Below are 24,909 nucleotides of genomic sequence, written 5' to 3' on the forward strand. Positions count from 1 at the left end.
ACAAACAAGGGCAACTTCCTTGAAGGTTCGCAGCATGTACATAACAGTCCTTTTCCTTTTCCTTTGTCCAGTGCACAGTGAACTCTATATCAAATGGGACATGCAAGTGAGAGGGATAGCATGCTGGTAAATGGACAAGCAATCAAAAAGTGAGACAGACATATCAGTTCTCTCTTGCTAATTTGCAGAATAAATTAGAAACAGCACACAGGACAATGGCAACAATGACATCTCTTCCAACCCAGGTTTTAGACACACATGAACAGTGTAGTCTTGCTTTATACTTCTTCTTGAAAGGAAAGCTGAAGCCGACTTGATATTATCATGATAATTAACCAGGAAAACCCAGATAAATAATGGTTTTCAGATCAGGGAACAGTAAATTTATGTTAGGACATTCAACACAGTTTGCACCGGGAAGAAAAAAAGAGAAAACTTGATATCACAGAACTCCATATGAATAATCATAATTGATCTGTGGTAGTTTGCACAGAGTTGCTGATGAGTATTACCATCATAGTCAAGTAATGATTGTTGATTATATACACATTTGAGTCGATTAGAGTTGTTATCATTTGTTAATGGAGTCTGTCTTCACCTTTTATAATCGATCATCTCCCTAGTCGCTTGTGATTAGAAAAATATTTCATATAATAAGAAAGTATTTAAAGAAAAATTTTGCGTTCGGATTATACTAACAAATCATGCGCGTCGGTGTCGGTGGCAACTTCTTTGGATCTGATCACGTGCGTGAGAACAAAGCTACCGGGACGGAAACAGAGATGCCCATCAAAAGGAGGGATGTATCATACAAATCTCACGAATCGTAAAGAACTACATCAGCTAAATGATTTATTTGCGCGAATTTTGAAGATGCTTTTGGGGGTGAAACTGCTATCATTTGTCTCTTACTCGTTCCCCGTGTCTCATGCGGCCGTTACGCACATTTTTATTGTCCGAGTGAAAATAAGAAAAAGACCTAAATGGAATTAAATATAAAGTGTATTTCCGAAAGTAACCCCCGGTTGGATGAAGCGGGGGCATACGGGATGAGTATTCACTCACGCATAAGATATGCAACCGACGCTTGGTGGGGAATAGGGGCACCTGTGGTGGACATTTTGGGCATTTTTGGGCGCCCCAAGTCCCGACCTCGACCGGCATAAATATCGTTTCGAGCCCCTCCCCACTGCCTCCTCTTCGTCGCCTTCTCACTCCTCTGTTCTCCGTTCTCCTCAGATTCCTCCACCCGCCCTCCCTCCCTCTCTGCCGTCGTCGATTGGTTGGATCTCGCATCGAAGCGACTCGATTAGAGGTCAGATCTGCTCTCTCCTAATCCTCCCTGTTCGATTCGTTACTGTGATTTTTTATGTCTTGTGCTGATGCGCATTTGTAGATCTGACGCTCGATTCCCCTCAAACGCCGAGATCTCCTCTTCCTGATCCGGTTTTGATCTCTGTGTTATACAGATCTGTAAGGGAACCCATCCCTGATGGGTCTTGCTTCCGGTTTCGGCGCTAAGATGGGATCTCTTCGCGGATTTGGCCTCTGGTTGCTGGTCTCCTGCCTCGCCATCATCCGATCTGGCGACGGGTTCTACCTCCCCGGCAGCTACCCCCACGAGTATCAGGTCGGCAATCTTCTCTCCGTGAAGGTGAACTCCCTCACCTCCATCGAGACCGAGTTGCCCTTCACCTACTACAGCCTTCCCTTCTGCCGCCCCCCGGAGGGCATCAAGGACAGCGCCGAGAACCTCGGCGAGCTCCTCATGGGCGACCGCATCGAGAACTCTCCCTATCGTTTCAAGATGTTCACCAACGAGTCCGACATCCTCCTCTGCCGAACCGATCCGCTGTCAGCCAAGGACTTCAATCTCCTCAAGAAGCGGATCGACGAGATGTACCAGGTCAATGTGATCCTCGACAACCTCCCGGCGATTAGGTACACGAGGAAGGGTGATTTCCTCCTCCGGTGGACAGGGTACCCGATCGGTGTCCGGGCGGGCGACGCCTACTACCTCTTCAATCACCTCAAGTTCACCGTTTTGGTGCACAAGTACGAGGAAACCAACGTGGCGAGGGTGGTGGGCAGCACCGGGGACGCGGCCGACGTGATCCAGACGACAGACAAGTCGGGATCCGGCAAGCCCGGGTGGATGGTGGTCGGATTCGAGGTTGTGCCGTGCAGCTTCCTGCACAATGCCGAGTCGGCCAAGAACCTGAAGACGTACGACAAGTACCCGGCGAAGATCCAGTGTGATCCTACCACCGTGGCCATGAAACTGAACGAGAACCAACCTGTGGTCTTCACCTACGAGGTTGCCTTCGTCGAGAGCGACATCAAGTGGCCGTCCCGATGGGATGCTTACTTGAAGATGGAAGGAGCGAAGGTTCACTGGTTCTCAATACTCAATTCGCTGATGGTGATTGCTTTCCTGGCCGGCATTGTTCTTGTGATCTTACTGAGAACCGTCCGAAGAGATCTCACCCGGTACGAAGAGCTGGACAAGGAGTCGCAAGCGCAGATGAACGAGGAGCTCTCCGGGTGGAAGCTTGTCGTCGGGGACGTCTTCAGGGCTCCGAGCCACCCGTTGCTGCTTTGCGCGATGGTAGGTGATGGAGTGCAGATACTCGGTATGGCGGTCGTGACCATCTTGTTCGCCGCACTTGGATTCATGTCGCCTGCATCCCGCGGAACCCTTATCACGGGGATGCTGTTTTTCTACTTGATCCTCGGAATTGCAGCAGGATACGTTGCTGTCAGGATGTGGAAGACGATCAATGTCGGAGATCACTCTGGATGGGTCTCCGTCTCCTGGCGTGTCGCTTGCTTCTTCCCTGGTATCGCCTTCTTGATCTTAACAACACTAAATTTCCTGTTGTGGGGTAGCCACAGCACCGGAGCGATTCCGTTCTCCTTGTTCGTCGTGCTGCTGTTGCTCTGGTTCTGCATCTCGGTTCCGCTTACTCTCGCCGGTGGTTTCATCGGTGCCAAGGCACCACATATCGAGTATCCTGTCCGCACAAATCAAATCCCTCGTGAGATCCCTCCACAAAAGTACCCATCTTGGCTGCTGGTCATCGGAGCCGGGACTTTACCCTTCGGCACCCTGTTCATTGAGCTCTTCTTCATAATGTCTAGCCTTTGGATGGGCCGAGTCTACTACGTCTTCGGCTTCCTCTTGATCGTCTTGATTCTTCTGGTCGTCGTCTGTGCCGAGGTATCTCTGGTCCTCACCTACATGCACCTATGTGTGGAAGACTGGAAATGGTGGTGGAAATCCTTCTTCTCCTCAGGATCAGTGGCTCTATACATCTTCCTATACTCGGTGAATTATCTGGTATTCGATCTTAAAAGTTTAAGCGGCCCTGTCTCTGCCACCCTCTACCTTGGCTACTCATTGTTCATGGTCATTGCCATCATGCTTGCTACTGGCACGGTTGGATTCATTTCATCCTTCTGTTTTGTTCACTACCTCTTCTCATCCGTCAAGCTAGATTGAGCTACCACTTCTTGTTCCTTAAACTCGAAGAACGTACTTGCTAGTGGGTGCTATCTTGAATGGGGAGCTTGGACAGTCTATAGAACACATACTACCTCATTTGTATCTTGTTATTTTTCATTGGCAATAACTGTGGCTATACCATTTTGTCACCTGCATTTTAAGAACCTTTCTCTGTCATAGAATGTGTATCAGTCGAACTATCATTTTTTTTCTTCGTTGTTGTCTCTTTTTTCTATTGTTTGTTAAGCTGTAAACATAGTCAGCCAATGCATTTGTTTGCAAGAATAACTGCTGCATCCATGAATCCTGTAGTGCAAATGTTTGTGTGCTGGATTACACCATGGCATTGAAAGCAAAAACTTGATAATGGAGCTTCTAGTAAGATTCGGGTTATTTTCTTAGAAAATATTCAAAAGGTATATCCTCTTTTCTTTTTTGCTTGTTTTTACGTCAAATTTTTAACTATTATGATATTTTTATTTAGCTCATTTATATTTTTTTAATAATATTTATAAAATACTATAAGTGATGTCATATCTTTTTGGTTGTTATTTCTTTATAAACTATTATAATATTATATTTTTAAGCTTTTAGTTAATCTGATTGAGGTTAGAAATCTATTTAGATTATCTATAGCGTTTTCAAGTAGATTTTATATTAATTTTTTAATGATGACCAGTCATTGTAATATTTAAAGATACTTGAATAAGCAAAAGATATTTAAAAGAATAATTTGAATATTTTTAAATTAAAAATATTGTTTTAAAAATAAATATATTAATTAAAAAATATATAAAATATAAATATATTTTAGGAAACGTGAGCACGTATTTATATTTAATGACATGATTGTTGTTGTGACATCTTCCACCTTAAGGAAGCCTTTTTCTTTTGTGTGCGGTAAGCTGACCCCAAGGCTCCCAACTTTGAGTTATGCTCACCGTCGGTGGCGAGTAAGAATACAAAAATTGGACGGTTTTGGAGCCAAATAGAATTATTTGGGATTCCTGTCACCGACCATTTCCGTGGACTATATAAACCCTCATGTCGGGGAGCCAAATAGAATTATTTGGGATTCCTGCCAGCGACCGTCGGCACCGCCACCCGTACACTGTGAGCGGACATCTCTGCCAGACGATTCCTTTTATTGGTTTCTTCGGTCTAATTGTTGTACCTTTTGTTGGGATGTCAAGGTACCAGCGGCCGATCTTTCGCCATAATCTCTATCAACTGAGGGCAGGAGAGGTATTTGAAGCCCCAGACATCCCGCCGTCTCGTTGCCGCTCTGCCGTGTGAGAAAAGGATCGCCTTTGCGATTGAGAAATTGGATTTTTGTCTCGTCACGGCTGCTTGAGGCCTTCTCCTGCTTAGTTTGCCACTAACGTTGGAATATTGTTACAATGCTCATTCCTTCCTCTTTGCTAACTCTTGTTGTGGAATTTGCAGATTCCAAACCTCAACCTACAAATTGAAAGATAATGTTAACTGTAGTTAGCCAACAGATTTGTCAACTGTGGTAAAAGAAAAAAGATGAATGATATCATTTAACCTTATATGGTTCTTACTAGTGACTTTTGAATGTTTTTGGTTCAGTCAGTAAGTTATTGATGCATAATACTTAATAGTAATTAAACCTGCAAAAAGATTAGACAAGTTTTTTCGACCTAGATTCTTTTTGCCAGCAACATAAATTCAGTATCATTATGATAGTTCCCTTGGTTCTACTTGAAGCCATTTGATAAATGGAACTTAGATATTTGCATGGAGAAGAAATGACTTAAGTAGGAATGAACATATGTAATTCTTTTTTTTTTGCTCATCAGGCTAATCTATGGAATCCTTATTTTTAATCTTAAGATAGTGGAGTTTCTCTGGATAGTTTACAGGATCAAACATTAATAAATTGTTTTCGTCTTTGAAATGCTTATAGAAGTTGTACACATATCCAAAACCTAAATGGTCATTTTCTGCTCATGGACTTTTTCCTGATTTACTTTCCTTGTTCACTCCTCCTATGGAATGTAACATTGATGTTATCATTAGAAGATGATCTTCCATTCATTTGTACAATGGATTGCCTTGATGCCAAGTATGCAACTTTTCTCTTTGTTTGTATTTGCCCATGGATCAGGCTTAGGTGTATTTATTGAAGATAATGGGTAGCATTTTGTTGTTGGTAGGAGCCTTACTGTCACCAACATTATGATGGATAAATATTTACCAACAAAAATATTCCCGTTGTTCTTTTTTTTTTCTTGTTGCTTCATGTAGAATTTTACAAGTGCACTAATATTTTGTTTGATTGTAGCTCTTTGGGAAATCATCCTAAATATATTTTTTGTAAGTTAGCCAAATTTTTTGCAGGTTATACTGCAATCTACTTACATAGAAATGCTAAAATGACACTGCCTTTTGTTTTGATCCATTGTTTTTACTCTCACATTTTTTTAAACTAGTCTTCACCGATCACTTCATTCTCTCTCTTTGCATTTTAAAAAATAAAAAGTTTTTTTTTATTTTCCCTATGATATTATCATATGCTGTAGACCTTGGTGCAATAGATCCACATTCGTAATGCAGTACATATAACATTGAATGCAATACAACAGTTCTTCTATTTCTCCAAATGTATATCATAAGCATCTTCATAAGTTGTATTCTTTGTTCAAGTAATCACAGGATCTAGGAAGGGTTCTAGCATCTCCAAAAGAAATAGAAGCCTATATAAGTTGTATTCTTTGTTCAAGTAATCACAGGATCAAGGAAGGGTTCTAGCATCTCCAAAAGAAATAGAAGCCTATATTTAAATCCCTACACTGATGGTAAAAGCATCATCTATTTGACTGGAAAGAGTAAGTAAAATTATGCTTGATATTTCAATAGAAGGTCAAATCTTATATTTTGACAGTACATCCATATGCTCAGACAAGACTAGCAAGATATATTTCAAAATAAGGATTAAAATATCGTACTGTACCAATGTTTCAAGGTTGACTCGATATGGTACGACACGACGTATTGAGCGATACGTCTAATTTAGGCATATTGTCTACAGAGCTATCATCAGCTCTACTACTAGAGCTACTTGAGGGCAAAAGATCAGGATCTTTAAATTTATTTTCAGATTGTTTACACTTAGCATTGTCATTTACTCTTAGTAAGTGAGAATCAGTGATCAAATAGAGTATTACTGGGTGTTCTCAATTCATTGAAGGGCAAAGTTTCATTTTCTTTATGTGGCTTACATGAGTGATAGCCAGCTTGCAGTATCGAAAACCTCATGACTTGTGACATTGATGCTTCTCAAGGATATATTTGTGGTGAACACTAAGATATTTGTATTGCTAGTAAGGCTCAATAATAGGTAATATGAAACATAATCAGTTACCATGGCTAACTCCATTCTTTGTTCTTTGATGATTGCTTTGCTATTTTAGTTATGAAGTCAAGGGGTTGATGAGAAGGAAAACATAGCCCAGTTTAGGTCATGGATAATATATAGCTATGTTATCTGGAGTTCATTCAATTCTTGGGACATTTGAATGAAAGACAACAAAGTACATCAAATGCAAGCTGGATGTGAGGATGATAAGTGACAGAATCAGACATATAGTGTATGAAATTATGCATACATCAAGGTGTTAAATAATTCAACTTTTTGTTTTTGGAAATGTGGTCAGGAGGAAGTTTTAAGATGCACATTTGTTTTGCTTCATGGTGGATGCACAAGTTTGCCTCCCTCTCTCTCTCTGTGTGTGTGTGTGTATAATGAATGATGTCTAACAAATAAGAAGGAAGAAGCATGATGTTTGATGACTTTTGACTGTCAGTATTATCATTTCGTTTGCAGGAATTGAGCATCCAAGAGACCAAAGAAGACAAATGCCAAAAGAAACAATTTAGCCCGAATTATCACAAAGAAAGCAGGACATCACATTCACTTAGATCATGGTAACACATTCCCATCCCACTCTTGTTTGGTCCCGTTCAAACTCAACCCCAACGCCAAGCTCACTACACGGCTGTTTCTGTATGTTATCTTCCATGGTTTAGACAGTGTAGTGCTGCTGTATCGTCTCGATGTCCAGCCCCTTTAGCTTCACCACAGACTCGACGTGGCCTTTTAGTGTGTGGAGCTCCCTCAGCCTGCAGCAGAAACAATCGACTCAGTTCATCAGCATCATGTACATGTTGATCACAGAATCCTCAAATGAAGGCTTTTGTTTGGTAGATTACCTTGCAACCTCGGCGCGCCTCTTCGCCTGCTCGGCGATCTCAGACAACTCCCTGTAGCTGCTCTTGTCGTTGAAGAGGTCGGAGGTGTCCGCGGGCTGCAAGCCATGGAGGGTGCGCTGAGCCAGAGCCCACTGCGCCTCCCTCTCGCCCCTCCCGTAATCCTTCTTCGTGGTGAACGCGGTCTGCATCATGGTCAAACAAGGGCACCGCCGTGATCAGATCCTGTTCGGTTTCCGTGTGTGCAGGTGAAGAAGGGAAGGAGAAGCGTGTTGACCTTGTTCTCGAGAAGGTTGTCCCAGGCCTTGCCGCTGAGAGCGTAGCGGATGATGAACTTGAGGATGTCGAGAGGGAAGTAGGTGATCAAGCTGAAGAGCCAGATGATCCCAGCCCATCCCCACCCGATGCCCTGGATTCTTGCGAAGCTCCACGACGCATACACGGCGATGACCGTCGCCACCTGCCATTACAAGGTTTCAGGAAGGAAGAAAGAAAGACGAGTTGTCGAGCTTATGGAGGACGCAGGAATACCAGCTGTGCGGCGACGAAGGCGGCGACCAGCAGAAACCCGGGACGTTCGACGAAGGACCAACTCCTCGACCTGGTGACGAAGATGAGTGCCTGGCTGATGATACTGACCTGGAGGTAGAGTGCTGCCGTCAGCTCCTCTTGGTTGTCCTTGATCGGCCTCACACCAAACTTCTCCTGTTTCGGAAAGGGCATTGCCATCGGTTAACAGCTACACTCTTGCAGCAACGAGGCCGGCGAGAGAGAGAGAGATGGTGCTTCTACTCACAGGGAAGAAGTCAGTGGCATGTGCGAGCCAGAAGAAGACGACGGTCATTATGGCAAGGTACGCTCCGAGGACGACTCCGGTGGCAAAGATCTCCCGGAGCTTCCATGAGTCGGGCAAGGGGGAGGGCTTCACCCTGTCCTTGGAGATGGTCATGATGGTGCCGTCGTTGAGGATGGCGATGATGAGGACCATGAAGGGGGAGAAGTCGAAGCGCCAGATGAGGGCGATGAGCATGAAGCCGAGCACGATACGGATGGTGATGGAGACGGCGTAGATGGTGTAGTTCTTCATCCGCTGGAAGATGGCGCGGCTCGTCAGCACCGCGCTCACGATCACGCTCAGCCCCGGCTCCGTCAACACGATGTCCGACGCGCTGCGGGCGGCGTCTGTCGCGTCCGCCACAGCGATGCCGATGTCCGCCTTCTTCAGAGCTGGTGCGTCGTTGACACCGTCCCCTGTCATGCCGCAGATGTGCTTCCTGTCCTGCAGCCTCTTCACGATCTCGTACTTGTGCTCTGCAGCAAACCAACAGATGGTCATCAGTGCAGCGCACAGACTCGAGACGGAGCAACCCATGAGCTCGATGTGCACTCATCGTTACCTGGGAAGACTCCAGCAAAGCCATCGGCCTTCTCGATGAGCTCGTCAATGGGGAGGCCGGTGACGTCGTCGTTCTTATCGCCAAGAAGCGTGGAGGACGGGTACATGTTGGTTCCCATGCCGAGCCGACGCCCAGTTTCCTTGCCAATGGCAAGTTGGTCGCCGGTGATCATCTTGACGTTAACGCCGAGGTGGAGGGCTTGGCGGATGGTCTCGGCGCTGTCGTGCCTCGGAGGATCAAAGAGGGGCAAGAGGCCTATGAACTGCCATGGATCGCCGGCGCTCTCCTTGTTTGCCTCAGGCACCTCCTGCCTCGCCACACCCAGAGCGCGAAGGCCACGTTCGGCGAACTTGTCGATCATGGCATGCACCTTCTTCTTGGCATCGTCTTTCATGTTGCAGAGATCAATGATCTGAAGGATGCAAAGAAAAGCATTAGGCATTTCCTCGAGAAGATGGAAGACGGACGTCGATGAAGGATCAAAGATATGTAGAACCGTCCTACCTGCTCGGGTGCACCCTTGCTCGATCGGTGCCACTTGCCATTGGAGTCGATGTAGGTGATTGCAGTGCGCTTGTCGACCGGATTGAATGGCAGGAAATGGACCTCCTGGATCCCTGCACGTGCCTGCAAGCGCAAAGATGATGAAGATGAGCACGAACTGGGCAGGGGGAAGAAGCAGATGTCATCAACATGGTTTGGATCAACTCAAATCGACAATTCAGCACCTCCTTGGGGTCAGCTAGCATCCCCACAATGGAAGCATCGATGGCGTCCTGGTTCTCGACCCTGGAAGCCATAGCAGCATACAGGACCACTGAATCCTTGTCCAGGCCACTCACAAACACCTGCAAGAGACGGTGCGCATGGACCGATTACTATGGGTCGAAGAAGTCACACAAGGTACTTTGAAGCACGAGCATCGAAAGACATGGTGCATCACCTCGATCAAGGTCTTGTCGACGGTGAGCTTGTTGAGGGTGAGCGTTCCGGTCTTGTCGCTGCACAGCACGTCCATGCCGGCCATCTCCTCGATGGCGGTCATCCTCTTGGTGATCGCTCCCTGCTCCGACAACCGGTGGGATCCAATGGCCATGGTGACCGACAGCACGGTCGGCATGGCGATGGGAATGCCACCGATGAGGAGCACCAGGAGGTTGTCAATGCCGTCCCTGTACCTCCGGTGCTGGATCGGGTACATGACGATGACCTCGATGAGCATCCCGATCGCGATCGAGCAGATGCAGAAGTTTCCGATAGCCGTCAACACCTTCTGGAAGTGACCGACGTTGTTGGTGCTGTCGACGAGGTGGGCTGCCTTGCCGAAGAAGGTGTGCACTCCGGTGGCAATGACGATGGCCTCGATCTCTCCTTGCTTGCAGGTGGAGCCGGAGAAGACCTCATCGCCGGGGTGCTTCGTCACAGGGAGGGACTCGCCGGTGAGGGCGGACTGGTCGATCTTGAGCGGATCACCTTCCAAGAGTCGGGCGTCGGCGGGGACGATGTCGCCTAGCTTGATGCTGATGATATCACCGGGGACCAGGATCGCTGCCTCCTGCTCCGACCACCTGCCATCCCTCAGCACCTGCATCGAACCGCCCAAGGGTACGTACGTAAGCAAGCATTATACGAACAGTACTCGAAAGAACGTGCGTAGAGAGAGAGACCTTAGTCTTGGGGGCGAGGCCAGCCATGAGGGCGGCGGCGGCATTCCCAGCGTTGTTCTCCTCGATGAAGCTGATGGTGGAGTTGATGATGAGGAGGACAACGATACCAACGAAATCTTGCCAGTCCGGTGGCTCGCCCTGCGAAACGCAGTCATGCAATACGTCATCAGCGACGCAAGCTGGAGAGATGTTCTAATACGCGGACGAAGAGGAGATGGCTGAGTGGCTTTACCCCTCCGTTAGCCAAGGCGATGGCCATGATGGCGGCGATCTCCATAACCCAAGACAGCGGGTTCCACATGAAGCCCAGGAACTTGAGGACCTTGCATTCCTGTTATAATCCCCAAAACACACGCATATGATTCTGACTGAGATCGCAATCTAGCAAACCAACGATTACTGACACAAACCTGTTTCTCCTCGAGCTTGTTCAGGCCAAAGATCTGGAGCCGCTGCTCCCCTTCGGCAGAGGTGAGACCCTCCCGACTACATTTCAGCTGCGCAAACACCTCCTCCACCGGGATGCTCTCCTGCAAATCAAAGAAGAAAAGCACCAGGCAGGAGTCACTCCAAGATACAACGTAACTAAGAGGAAGAGGAAGAAGAAGAAGGGTGGGTAAGGATGTTACCAGGTCGACGCTCTCATTCTTGATCTGCTCCAAGTCGGTCGCCATCTTCTGTGTTTTTTTGTTTTATTACCCTTTATTTTCCAAAATTGCACTGCTAATGAAGGAGAATTAGAGCTCCTGGATCTATTGGAGATGAGAACAGGACAGGAGAGACATGAACATCTGTCACTTTGCCCCTCTTCTCTCCTTGCTCGAGCTCTCGCTCTTTAGGTCGCAGGCAGGTTCTACTCCTTCATGAGCAGTGAAGAAGAAGGACGGGGGAGGCGTCCACTTATAGGATGGAGGAGGAGGAGGAGAGGCGCCGAGTCGTGAGGCCCGCCGCTCAAACCGGCGGCTCCCTTCGCGGACGGTCGTTACAATCAGACGTTGGCGGAGGAGGAGGACGACGGAGTCTGGTGGTTAGCGATCGATCCGTTGTTTCCATCTCTACGCATAATATCGTGACATGTGTGTGTCCAGCCCAGCCGCGCAAACAGTGGTTTCCGGGGGAATGGTTTCCTCCGTATAACAGGCCGAATCAGCCCTGAAAACCTTTCAGGGTGATGTCAAGCCCTCCTTAGAAGCAACTTTATTTCGATTAGCCCTCACCACATTTCCGTTCGAACCAGGTTATAATCCGAATTGAACCGGCCTAATAGCTCGTCGATTCTAATTGAACCAGGTTGTAATCCGAATTGAACCAGCGATTCCTATTAAATTATTATTATTATTATATATATATATATATAATTTTAATTTTTTTCTTATATTAAATTATTTTTAATTAAAAATAGCTCCGATAAGCCTACATGACGGTCCAATTAGGCCCGATAAGCCTACATGACGGTCAAAATGGGCCTGCATGGCGGTCAAAATAGGCCCAATTACAACATCTTAAAGCCCAAAGGAGCAGTAATAGATTTGAGCTTTAACGTAGTGGGTTTAATTACTCCGTGATGTGGAGCTGTATCTGAATCAAAAAGTTGCCTTTCGACACTGTAGAAGATTTGGAATCGAATAAAGAAAGCAAAGATAATAGGAACAACCAGTTAAGCTTTAGCTTTTGTTTCTTAATGACTCTCCTCCACAAGCGTTTTTGTGTTGTTGGGACTTTTAGACGACATCTCTGACAGGTACATGAATGCGCCAAAGGAATACTCGAGTTGGGAGAGTCCTGCATGTCGCTCGTTTCAGATTCCCTGCAGTAGGGATTGGTCACCTCTGTGATGTACCAACCTTTTGGATTTGGCCAATTCTTCTTCCTACAAATAAAGAAATCAATGACTGAACCATCAATCATCTATTGTATTGGTTGCAGAGTTTGGTTTGTTCAACAAGAAGAAGATGAAGATGAAGAAGAAGAAGATAAATGGTATACTTAATAGTCCAATAGATAAAGATTTTGATTGGGTGATCCTTAATCCCAATACCTTAGGCTATTAGGAAAAAGTAGCATCTCCTCTCACATACACATACATGTGAAACTAAATCCAAATGAAGGAGAAGATACAATCTAAACATATGATGGAATCAATTAAAAAGATTACATGCTTCAAAATCGAAATAGAAACCTTCTGATTCTAAATCTGACCCAACCTGAACCGAAACCGAGCTACTAAAGACAGTGTGGATGGTGGAGTAGTCACTGTCGCACCCTCTGTCATGGATGGAGAACAGAGGACGTTCGCAAAAGAGATGAACGTGTGGACCCAATGACACACTCCATCGCATGGAGGAATCCAGCCATGCAATGCCGGTCATGGTGAAAAAGGTCTTCGACCTCTATCCTCAACTGGGAGGACGCAGTCATGGAAACACAAAGAGGAACGGCAATGGATGAATGCTCCCACGAAGTACCGCTCCTACCGCCACTGCTGCCTGGGAATCTGGGGATGCATGCAACAGCCAGTTCAGAGCTAGCTAGCTAGCTAGCGGATGAGGTGATGGCCATCAGCATCCGTGAAGACAAGCAGCTCTGTTGGCTGTTGCTGCAAAGCTGTGGGGAGACATGGGCCCGTCGGACGTCCCACACTCACATGGTGTGCTGCTTCCCCTTCTCTCTTGGATTAGGTGGGGGGGATTTCTTCGCCCTCTGGAGCCTCCCTCCCTTCTCCTCCCAAGAGAGCTCACCGGATAGCTTACCAACAAAGCGTCGTCAGCTTAATGGAGGAACCGAAAAGGCCCAAACCTTCACGATGTGCCGTGTCGCCTTCCACGACGCCGACAAAGATCGCCACTGGAAGATCCGACGCGATGACACCGACAGAGGTCGGCTTCGAGGGCCTATTAATTAACGCATGTTATGATGTAATGACGCTTGAATCATGACTATAGCTAAAACCCGTGAGGAGGAAGCTACGTACATGATCCGTGAGCTGTAGAATTGTGCTGCGCCTGCGGGACGGGGTACCAGAACTCCTCCTCCCTCTCTCGTTGGCATTCTACCGAACAGAACATCGGCAAACGATCTAATCCCCGTCCTCATGAGATCGTGCCCGACGCTTTTAGAAGACCATGTTGGTGCCGCGCCATGCTGGGAATCATTGTCCATTTCGACCTCCCCTTCTCGGACGCGGACTGCTGCCCCAGTCTTTGTCTGTGGAGAGAGCGAGCGCGCGCGCGAGAGAGCGAGAGAGCGAGAGAGAGAGAGAGAGAGAATTACCGGTCACCAACTAAAGTAATGGTAAGGGGAACGATTAAACATAATAATAATAATTAATTAATTAGCTTAATATGTATAAGAATTTACCATTACGTCAGACATTGGTTTCGCATGTTTAACACATTACAGACATTGGACTCGGTCTCGGATTCAAACATGAAATCGTGATAAGCATTCGAGCTGTGGTCGTGTAAGGCCACACACAGAGGTCAACGCCATTCCGAAGTCCAACACCCCCAATTTTGACCATTACCGTATGTCCAAACCCAAATCAAACACGCACACACCGCCAATTGGCCTCTCGATTAGTCTAATCTGAACCCACTATTGCAACTGTCACATCGACTTCCCCCCCTAAACATCAATGTTAATCGCCTAATTAACATACTAATCCTCCGTTAATGAAGTATTAGAATTCGATCGAGTGTTACGGTCACCCCACCGTGGGAATGCACCGCCGCCGCTCTCGAGTTTTATATTGCGACCCCTCTCGCTCTTCTCACCTTTTCTTTTAGGAATCGAAACCCCTACCCTCTTCTCTCTCTCTTCTCTCTCTCTCTCCCTCTCGATCGATATTGATCTCTGGATCGAACCCTAGATTTTTGGTTCGTGTCACGTCCGGATTGATTGGGAAGTTTTAGAACCTGAGGACTAGGGAGAGGATGCCAGAAGCCGTCCCGGCGTGCTTCCGTGGCGGCGCCGCGGGAGGGCCGCCGCCGTCGACGGCGGCAGGGCCCAGCCTGACGACCTCGGTCTACGAGACACACCTCGGCCTAGCCGCCCTCAGCTGGTCCCGCACCGTCCTCGGCCTCTCCCTCCGCGCCGTTCTCCGACTGTCCGGCGACGATGAAGACGAGGAAGAGGAGGAGGAGCTTCTGCGGTTCCGCATCCGGCCGTGGCTGCTCTGGAAGCGGCGGGGGACGAGGCGGTTCCACCTCAAGGACCACCCGCGCCATCGCTGCGTGGACTTCGCTTGGGATCTCGCGCGTGCGAGCTTCCCTCCGGGAGGCGGTCCAGAGCCCGCCGCAGGGTTCTTCGTTTCCGTTTCCGTCGATGGCGAGATGCTCCTAGTCGCCGGGGATCTCGCCGACGAGGCCTACAAGAAGTCCAAAGCCCAGCGGCCCCAGACGCCCCTGCTCTCCAGCCCGGCTCTGATCTCGAGGCGGGAGCACGTGGTGTTGGACGACCACGGCGGCCGGAGATCCTACCTGACGCGGGCCCCTCTTGGCGGCCGGGACCGCGAGATCTCGATCGAGCTCGGGGCAAAGGAGAAGGGGAGGGAGGTGGCGATGTCGGTGGGGATCGACGGCGAGCGAGTCCTGCAGGTGCGGCGGCTCCGGTGGAAGTTCCGAGGGAGCGAGACGGTGGAGGTCGGTGGCGGCGTTGGTCGGATCCAGGTTTCGTGGGACCTTCACAACTGGTTCTTCCAGTCCAAGGATGACGCGACGGCTCCCCCACCCGCCGCCGGAGCGGCGGAGCTGGGGCACGCCGTGTTCGTCCTCCGCTTCGAGGGGGCGGAGGAGCGGAAGCAGCAACCCGAGGGACATTCCGGGAAGGGCATCGGCAAAGAGGAAGGGCACCTCAGGAATGCCATGTGCAAAAGTCCTGCGGCGCGGGGGTACAATGGGAAGAACAGGCACGGTAATTGGAACGAGACCAGCAGCGGCGGCGTCGACAAGAGGAGGGGGAGGAAGAACAGCTTGAGGAAGACGAGCTCCTCGTCCTCCTCCACCTCATCGGTGTCGTCGGCGAGCACTTCGACGGTGCTGGAGTGGGCAAGCGCCGAGGAGGTGGAGATGCAGCGGGCTCACGGCTTCTCGCTGCTGGTGTACGCCTGCAAGAGCTGATCCATCCATCCATCCATCAATCAATCATTGGGTCCATAATTATTTTATTTCCTTCCCTTTTTTTTCTTATTTTTCGTGTGCAATTTGCGGTTTGGGTTTCATTTTAAATTTGTTGGCTGAAATCTCAAACTGTCTCATCAATTCTTCTGAACATTGTATGCCTAAATAAATCCTTATATATATATATATATATATATATATATATATATATATATATATATATATATATATATATATATATATATATATAAATGATAGGCTATGCAAGGAGAGAGAAAAGTTCCAAGACCTAAGTCATATAAGTTGTATGTATGCAGGCAACATAGTGACCGGGTTATGTTGAGTGCATGTAGTGTTGAGTGCATGTAGCCAACATATCGTTCAACTTCATGGCATACTACATACGATGTGGACCGAGTTGAAACTTCAAACGCTGGGAAGGTTCCTGGCAACGCCATGCTCTTCCTTGGATCTCCTTATCGACAACTAAGAACCGCCGGGTGTTTGTCAATATGTTTAGCTGAATAGTGTGATGGATTGGCGGTGCCCGCGGCTTCGCTGCACTCTAACCCCATCCACCCACCCCCCCTGCGCGCCCGTCTCTCTCTCTCTCTCTCTCTCGGTCATGGGGAGGCAGACAGCCCCATCTGCGTATGTAGTTTGACCATTCTGATGGCTGAAGAAAGAGCCCACAGCTTGAGGACACACACACACACACACTCTCTCTCTCTCTTTCTTTCTACTGCCATGCACATCGGGGCACCTTTGTCTGTCTTCTTATTTGCACACGCAATTGGCTCACTCTGTGCTGTCAAGTTACTGTTGGACACAGTTGTCTGTGAGGACGACATAGCAAATGGTCGAAGTCCTCTGGTTCTTTCCATTGCTGCAGCAGTGGACACGAGCTGCGGGCACTCTGAAGTCAAAAAGCCGAGAGAGGAAACGGTGTCGGAGATACTGGTCGACTCGGAACAAATGACTACAGATCCGGATTTAGATATACAAAGCTCAACATAGAGTCACAAGATAGAAGCCAGAGATGTTCCCATCAATAGGGTCAAACCAATAATGGTCAAAGAAGAGGAGGGAAATCACATTACGTGCTGACCACTGTAGCATCTGATAAGGCTTTGCTCTCTCTGACTTCATTGATAAGGCCGGACTGCTTCGTACGTAACGAGTAGATAGTGTTAGAATATGTGGCCTTTTATTGAATAAGATATATAATAGAATTGGGTTCCGTTGCGATATTTTAGCCAAGACTAAGTCCACTACGGAACGATTCCTCGGAGATATCCTTGATGGGAGGAAATCTTCTGAGATCTCATCTCATCGTAGACCCTCTGCTCTCGCCTATAAACGGACAGGATCTCTAGTGGTTGAGTGGGTTGTTAGTGTGTTAGAGCGTCGCACCTCTCCGTTGAGGAATTCAGTTATTCTCCTCGTCTCTCTCCCAAAAACCCCGCTCCCCAAATCCATCAATCTGTGTGATCCTGTGAAAGGATAGGAAGAGAGGAGAAAGGGTCTACTCTTCGCACTCCCTGTAGATTCCGCAGCGCGATCGGATTAAAGACGGAAGACGGAGCCTGCAGCAATCTTGGATCACGGTGTGCTAAGCAGATCAAACAAGATCTCTGAACGGATGGCATCAAAAGGTACACATCGTATAAATTAGATCTATGTATTGAATTCCAAATCCTGGCATATAGGTTAATTCCGCATTATTGACTTAGCATAATAACAGATTTTTATGCTATCAATTGGTATCAGAGCCAGGCTTTGAAATCATGCATTAGATCTGTAAATTAATTTACGATGCATAATTACCTTTATCTTCCAAGAACTGCTAAGCAGTAATGGTCACCGTCGACCTCGCTGCAAATCTGCGGTTACGCCGAGTAGCGTACGCATTACAGAACTCGTCCCATATGTGGACATTACAGAACTCGTCCCATATGTACGCATTACAGAACTCGTCCCATATGTGGACATTACAGAACTCGTCCCATGTGTGGACATTACAGAACTCGTCCCATATACGGACATTACAGAACTCGTCCCATATACGGACATTACAGAACTCGTCCCATATGCGGATATCACAGAACTCCGTCCGTGCGACGGCATCACAGAACTCCGTCCGTGCGACGGCATCACAGAACTCCGTCCGTGCGACGGCATCACAGAACTCCGTCCGTCCGTGCGACGGCATCACAGAACCCCGTCCGTCCGTGCGATGGCATCACAGAACCCCGTCCGTCCGTGCGATGGCATCACAGAACCCCGTCCGTCCGTGCGACGGCATCACAGAACCCCGGTCGCACACGGCCAGAATCCGTCCATGCGACGGTCGGCCGCACGCAGGCAGACAGCCCAGGTGGCGGCCATGCGTGAGTTGGCCGTGCACAGGCGGCGGCCGCGTGCTGGCAGCAGCCACCCGCGGGCAGGAACCGCCGCAGCGGCAGTGGCCGCGCATGAGCAGTATGCCCCGCGGCGGCAGCGCCGTGGCGGCAGTGGCCGTGCGCAGACTAGATCTACCGCGCACAGGCGGCAGCCGCGCACAGGCGGCAACCCGCAGCCGCGCACAGGCGGCAACCCGCAGCCGCGCACAGGCGGCAACCCGCAGCCGCGTACAGGCGGCAGCCGCGCACAGGCTGCAACCCGCAGTCGCGTACAGGCAAAGAAAAATGCCACAAGAAGCAAAGAACTCCTTGAGATTATTCATACTGATATCTGCGGACCACTCCACATTCCTTGTTTTAGTGGAGAAAAAATATTTCATCACATTTATAGATGATCTGTCCAGATATGGCAAAGTTTATCTAATACATGAAAAGTCTCAAGCCGTTGATACTCTTGAAGTATACATAAATGAGGTTGAGAGACAATTAGATAGAAAAGTTAAAATTGTCAGATCTGACAGAGGTGGTGAATTTTATGGCAGATATGATGGATCTAGTCAGAATATTGGTCCTTTTGCTAGATTCCTAGAACAACGGGGTATTTGTGCTCAATATGCATTACCAGGTGTGCCACAGCAGAACGGTGTTGCTGAAAGGCGAAATCGTACTCTGATGGATATGGTTAGGAGCATGATGAGTTATTCCTCTGTACCTGAGTCGATGTGGGGTGAAGCTCTTAGGACAGCTATGTACATCTTGAACAGGGTTCCTAGCAAGTCAGTTTCATCGACTCCATTTGAGTTATGGACTGGTAGGAAGCCCAGTCTGAGACATTTACATATTTGGGGATGTCCTGCAGAGATAAGAGTATTCAATCCACATGAAAAGAAATTGGAGCCAAGAACTATTTCAGGATATTTTATTGGTTATCCAGAAAAATCCAAGGGATACAGATTTTATTGCCCTAATCATAGTATGAGAATAGTAGAATCTGGTAATGCAAAATTCCTAGAAAATGGCGAAATCAGTGGGAGTGAAAAATCTCGAAGGATTAATTTTGATATTGAGGAGATTCAGGTTAATTCTCCCATATCATCTCCTGTCCGAGAGATTGTTGTTCCTCAAATCAATGAGAGTATTGATGAGGGTGAACAACAAAATAACATCCAAGAACTCTCACATGATGTTGATGTCGCCGCTGATGATCTTGTAGAACAATCACAATTGGCAGATTTGAGAAGATCTCAAAGGAAAAGGAAACATGCCATTTCTGATGATTATGTTGTATATCTACAAGAATCAGATTATGATATAGGAATAAAAAGAGACCCCTTATCGTTTTCACAAGCCATAGAAAGTAACGATTCTGAAAAATGGTATGATGCAATGAAAGAAGAGTTAAAATCAATGGTACAGAATGATGTCTGGGATCTCGTTGAATTGCCCAATGATTGTAAAAGAGTCGGTTGTAAATGGGTCTTCAAGACAAAACGTGACTCAACGGGCAATATCGAACGATATAAAGCCAGACTTGTGGCCAAAGGTTTTTCTCAGAAGGAAGGCATCGACTATAATGAGACTTTTTCTCCTGTTTCTAAAAAGGACTCATTGAGAATCGTTATGGCATTAGTAGCTCATTATGATCTTGAGTTGCATCAGATGGATGTGAAAACAGCATTTCTGAATGGGGATCTGGATGAGGAAATCTATATGGAACAACCTGAAGGATTCATAGAAAAGGGAAAAGAAAGTTGGGCTTGTAAACTTAAGAAATCCATTTATGGCCTTAAACAAGCTTCCAGACAATGGTATATAAAGTTTCATAATACCATTACTTCCTTCGGATTTAAGGAAAACACTGTTGATCAGTGTATATACCTGAAGGTAAGTGGGAGCAAGTTTATTATATTGGTCTTATATGTGGACGATATTTTACTTGCCAGCAGTGATCTTGGTTTATTGCACGAAACCAAAATATTTCTCAACAAGAACTTTAAGATGGTTGATATGAATGAGGCATCCTATGTCATTGGCATTGAGATATTCAGGGATAGATCTCAAGGATTATTAGGATTGTCTCAGAAAGGATATATTGATCGTATCTTGGAGAGATTTAATATGCAGCTTTGCTCAACCAATGATGTGCCTATTACTAAAGGTGAAAAATTCAGTCAAAACCAGTGCCCTAGAAATGACTTAGAAAAGAATCAAATGAAGAATATTCCTTATGGATGCGCAGTTGGAAGTCTACTATATGCTCAAACTTGTACAAGACCAGATATCAGTTTTGCAGTTGCAATGCTGGGAAGATATCAAAGCAACCCAGGAATGGAACATTGGAAAGCTGCAAAGAAAGTAATGAGATATCTACAAGGGACAAAAGATTATATGCTCACATACAGGAGATCTGATCAGCTTGAAGTAACTGGATATTCAGATGCTGATTTTGCAAATTGCCTCGACAGTAGGAAGTCCACTTCAGGATTTGTATTTATGTTAGCTGGTGGGGCAATCTCTTGGAAAAGTGCAAAGCAATCGCTTATTGCATCATCAACAATGGAAGCTGAATTTGTGGCATGCTTTGAGGCCACAAATCAAGCTTTATGGCTGCGAAATTTTATCTCAGGACTTGGTGTGGTCGACTCAATTGCCAAGCCGCTGAAGATATTTTGTGATAACACCGCAGCAGTTTTCTTCTCTAAGAATGGCAAGTACTCTAGTGGTTCCAAGCACATTGAGTTAAAGTACTTGGTGGTTAGAGAAAGAGTCCAGAAACAGCAAGTGTCAATTGAGAACTTGAGCACCACTATGATGATTGCTGATCCATTGACAAAAGCCTTACAGTGCAAAATATTCAAAGAACATGTTCTTAGAATGGGGCTTGTGAGCAAGTCATAAAGGATATGGTGATGCATGTTTATGTGGATGCTATTATTGACATTTTAACTTAATTAAAGTTATCTGTTTCTGCTATCCTGTTTACATTTATGTTTATGCATATTATGGTTGAATGTAATAACAGGATTGTCTTGACAAGACAAATTACAGGGGTCATTATGGACTATGTTAGGAAAGACTAACAATGTTGTGGTACATAGAAGGGAGTATGACATTGATGAAATACAACCGCTATGACTCGCATTGATAGTTGGACTTAATATAGTATTATTGTGATTATTGGACTTATTGGCTTATTTTTAAAACATGGCCATGTATAAAATGCTTTTAAAAATTTTTTGGAATCCAATTAGGTAAAATTGTTTTCAAACAAATTTTGTTTTGTTTGTTTTGATTTTGTATCTCTTTTATATCTTATCAATTAATGGGCCAAGTGGGAGAATGTTAGAATATGTGGCCTTTTATTGAATAAGATATATAATAGAATTGGGTTCCGTTGCGATATTTTAGCCAAGACTAAGTCCACTACGGAACGATTCCTCGGAGATATCCTTGATGGGAGGAAATCTTCTGAGATCTCATCTCATCGTAGACCCTCTGCTCTCGCCTATAAACGGACAGGATCTCTAGTGGTTGAGTGGGTTGTTAGTGTGTTAGAGCGTCGCACCTCTCCGTTGAGGAATTCAGTTATTCTCCTCGTCTCTCTCCCAAAAACCCCGCTCCCCAAATCCATCAATCTGTGTGATCCTGTGAAAGGATAGGAAGAGAGGAGAAAGGGTCTACTCTTCGCACTCCCTGTAGATTCCGCAGCGCGATCGGATTAAAGACGGAAGACGGAGCCTGCAGCAATCTTGGATCACGGTGTGCTAAGCAGATCAAACAAGATCTCTGAACGGATGGCATCAAAAGGTACACATCGTATAAATTAGATCTATGTATTGAATTCCAAATCCTGGCATATAGGTTAATTCCGCATTATTGACTTAGCATAATAACAGATTTTTATGCTATCAGATAGTGGACAACTTGTCTACTTGTTTAGGATATATGCATCTCTCTCGACATACCGTCACAGTTTGAATCATCCCAAGTGGTTAGAGATGGCCACCATTTTGGACTAGATTTCCTGTCCTTCAATTTCTGGCTCTTACGAACGATGGCGCCAATTGTGCTGCGCTCCCAATTACTCTTTTCCTTTTGTTTTCTTTAGAGCAAAGAAATGGCGTCATCTTCTTCCTGCGCATCTGCAAGCAACAAGGATGACAGCATCAACTCCTTCGGAGTTCCTGCACCTGAATCATCCAACTCCTCAACAAGAACAGCATCGCTCCAAAGAAAGAAACCATGAGTCAGATGCAGGAACAAGGAGGGGGAACAGACACATCCTACGAAGAGAAGGGAAGCCTCATGCATTGAAGGTGCTCGTATATACCACCATGACTGCACACTGCTCCCCGTCCTCCCCGTAGTTCTTCATGGGTTAAGATATTATCACTACACGCAGTTCAAAAGACGCCTTCAGATCTTCCGCGCGCACACGAAACCCTCGTCGCCGATTACTGAGAAGGCCGTGTTAATCTCTTCGCGACCGTCCGATCACCATCATCAACCTTGGCGGCGCCGCTGCTACGACTTTGCTGTGCTGGTTCAGGCAGGGTTCAGCGTTCGAACGAGCAAAATCCGAACCGTGGCTGACGTCCTCGTAAAATCTACGACTAGATCCGCTGACGTCGAGGCAAAAGATGGGACAGGCAACAGCAGACGCACCCCGAAAAGAGAGGGCGATTACAGAGGCGTCGGAGGTGAAGCGAAGCGAGAGAAGCCTAATTAGGAAGAGGCAGATGCAGCATTTGATGGTGGCAGTTCCGAGAAGAAAGCAAAAGGGCGAAAGACAAAGGATGATCCGAAAATAATATTCCCGTCCCCAAGCAAATATCAAAAGCAAAAGGGAAAGTTTTGTGATTGTTTCGTGCTGTTCTCTGAAGGCGTTTCCTCAATTCACCGTCGGCGGCGGAGCCGGCGATTAGACGGCGAAGGTGGAGGGGAACCCTCCGACGGAAGACAAGGACGAAGAGCGCCGGAGCCTCCTGCTCCCCTCAGATCGAGAGGAAATGGTGACCACCGGTTGAGAAATGCTGCTAGGAGGACCGCTGGGAGGTGTCGCGGTGGCGGCCGGGGGGAATCTGGTGGAGCTGCTCCTCAGCATTCTCCTCTCGCCTTCTCTGCCGCCCTTCCCCTCAGCCCCCCGCTGCCTCACGGCCGTCACTCGCACCGGCAGTACGCATTTGCACAGGAGCCCTGGCGACCACCGGAACGCCTTCAAGATCGAATCTTTGGCAAAGAAATGATGCGGAATGAGGGTGTAAAGTACCGATCTTGGCGAGGCGGTTGACCCATTTGGGGATGTGCTTGCCGGTGAGGCGGAGGCAGGCGTCGTCGCAGAAGTGGTTGCAGTTCTTGGAGATGAGGTTGTAGGTGTCACCGGTGTACTCGGCGGACATCTCCTCCACGAGCGCTCGCACCTCCCGCGGCCCCAGATCGGTGAGCCCGATGTGGATCGACTTCCGGAACGCGAACCCCGGGCACTGTCGCGGCTCGCCCTCGAAGATCCCCGTCGTCGGGTGCTCGTGCGCCCCATACGCGTACTCCACCCCGTGCACTGCCACAACACAACCCAAAACCCCATACCCTACTCACGACCTCGCCCCGAATCATCGCATCCCCCGAACAGAATGGAAGAGCAGGTCCGGATCTCACCTTGCACGCCGGAGTGGTAGACTCCGAGGCCGAGCCAGTAGGCGTATCCATTGATGGGGGTGAGATCATAGACGTTAAGGTACACAGGGACCGGCCTCGACCGCCGCTCCCGGGATGGCGCCCTGGCGAACATCGTACGGCGGCGGAGGTGTGTCACAGCTGCGACGGCGGCGGCGAGCGATCCATGGCCTCGGCCTCGATTCGGTCCCAAAAAGATGGCGCTTTGTTGTTCTTTTGACACTGACGAGGGAGTGTGAGCTGACGCCGGAGCGGAATTAAATCCACAGGGGTTTTGTCTATGTGAGCATAAGGAATAATAAATACGATGCTTTCGCGACGGTTAGTATTAGCCCGACGGTAGATTAGCATCACTAGAGAGAGAGAGAGAGAGAGAGAGGTAAAGGTAAAAGAAACGTAGAGATGGAGGTGTGTAGTACACTGCTGCTTTTAGGAGGGGTAGGGAGGTGCGTGCTGATGCAGCTGCTTCCTTTTGGGCACCAACCAACACCGGAGAACGTCCAAAGGGTTGTGCGTGTGGCTTACCGAGGAAGGGTGTTTGAGGGGAGGTGGAGTAGAGTTGAAGCCGTGACTCTGGAGATGTTTAGCTGAAGGTTACGGGGGAAGTGGATGATTGTGTGTAGGGATGCTTTAGAGGGATTTGATGAGTATAGGCCCAAGCCATTCCTTGGATAGGGTCAGATTAGGCAAAGAACAGGTGCCTTCATCATCGCTTTTCCGGAAGACAAACTGGCTGGGATGGGAGGGTAGGAAGTCTTCGGAATCATGGAGACTGATAGATTCGAGCGATGACCATACTTTGCATTCTTCAAATAGAATGTGACACTGATATGATTAAATAATTAAAATTGGTTTTCTGTGGACAAATTGGGAACTTAAATCGATTACTTAAATAGTTAAATTATCAGAAAATTA

At 47.3% G+C, this 24,909-nt stretch overlaps 4 protein-coding genes and 1 long non-coding RNA gene across 6 annotated transcripts; 2 read left to right on the forward strand and 3 right to left on the reverse strand.

Annotated features, from left to right (window-relative positions):
* Positions 1 to 1,185: 1,185 nt before the first annotated feature.
* Positions 1,186 to 3,793, forward strand: LOC103976933 (transmembrane 9 superfamily member 11). Of its 2 annotated transcripts, none has more exons than XM_018823794.2 (2): positions 1,186 to 1,315; positions 1,470 to 3,793. In XM_018823794.2, exon 2 carries the CDS (start codon positions 1,493 to 1,495, stop codon positions 3,500 to 3,502), a length of 2,010 nt encoding a protein of 669 aa, XP_018679339.1. In that variant the 5' UTR covers positions 1,186 to 1,315; positions 1,470 to 1,492; the 3' UTR covers positions 3,503 to 3,793. The 2 variants fall into 2 exon arrangements, with proteins under 2 accessions (XP_018679339.1, XP_018679340.1); XM_018823795.2 differs by having other exon boundaries at positions 1,211 to 1,315; positions 1,397 to 3,793.
* Positions 3,794 to 7,299: 3,506 nt separating this feature from the next.
* LOC135633726 (plasma membrane ATPase-like) lies at positions 7,300 to 11,585 on the reverse strand. Its single transcript, XM_065143570.1, has 13 exons — positions 11,432 to 11,585; positions 11,213 to 11,332; positions 11,035 to 11,133; positions 10,803 to 10,940; positions 10,079 to 10,720; positions 9,864 to 9,983; positions 9,640 to 9,762; positions 9,136 to 9,547; positions 8,535 to 9,049; positions 8,270 to 8,443; positions 8,016 to 8,198; positions 7,742 to 7,923; positions 7,300 to 7,651 (listed from the first exon to the last, which is right to left on the reverse strand). Exons 1-13 carry the CDS (start codon positions 11,474 to 11,476, stop codon positions 7,555 to 7,557), a joined length of 2,850 nt encoding a protein of 949 aa, XP_064999642.1. The 5' UTR covers positions 11,477 to 11,585; the 3' UTR covers positions 7,300 to 7,554.
* Positions 11,586 to 12,889: 1,304 nt separating this feature from the next.
* Positions 12,890 to 14,044, reverse strand: LOC135632774 (uncharacterized). Its single transcript, XR_010494777.1, has 2 exons — positions 13,774 to 14,044; positions 12,890 to 13,693 (listed from the first exon to the last, which is right to left on the reverse strand). It is a non-coding gene; the product is annotated as an uncharacterized LOC135632774 (long non-coding RNA).
* A 491-nt stretch (positions 14,045 to 14,535) lies between these two features.
* LOC103976931 (uncharacterized) lies at positions 14,536 to 16,083 on the forward strand. The gene has a single exon (XM_009392296.3). It carries the CDS (start codon positions 14,735 to 14,737, stop codon positions 15,917 to 15,919), a length of 1,185 nt encoding a protein of 394 aa, XP_009390571.2. The 5' UTR covers positions 14,536 to 14,734; the 3' UTR covers positions 15,920 to 16,083.
* Positions 16,084 to 23,105: 7,022 nt separating this feature from the next.
* LOC103976930 (deSI-like protein At4g17486) lies at positions 23,106 to 24,527 on the reverse strand. Its single transcript, XM_009392294.3, has 3 exons — positions 23,977 to 24,527; positions 23,591 to 23,878; positions 23,106 to 23,517 (listed from the first exon to the last, which is right to left on the reverse strand). Exons 1-3 carry the CDS (start codon positions 24,107 to 24,109, stop codon positions 23,243 to 23,245), a joined length of 696 nt encoding a protein of 231 aa, XP_009390569.2. The 5' UTR covers positions 24,110 to 24,527; the 3' UTR covers positions 23,106 to 23,242.
* Positions 24,528 to 24,909: the final 382 nt, after the last annotated feature.

The sequence above is a fragment of the Musa acuminata genome, chromosome BXJ3-3, assembly GCF_036884655.1.
Source record: "Musa acuminata AAA Group cultivar baxijiao chromosome BXJ3-3, Cavendish_Baxijiao_AAA, whole genome shotgun sequence".
In the NCBI taxonomy this organism is placed as follows: Eukaryota; Viridiplantae; Streptophyta; class Magnoliopsida; order Zingiberales; family Musaceae; genus Musa; species Musa acuminata.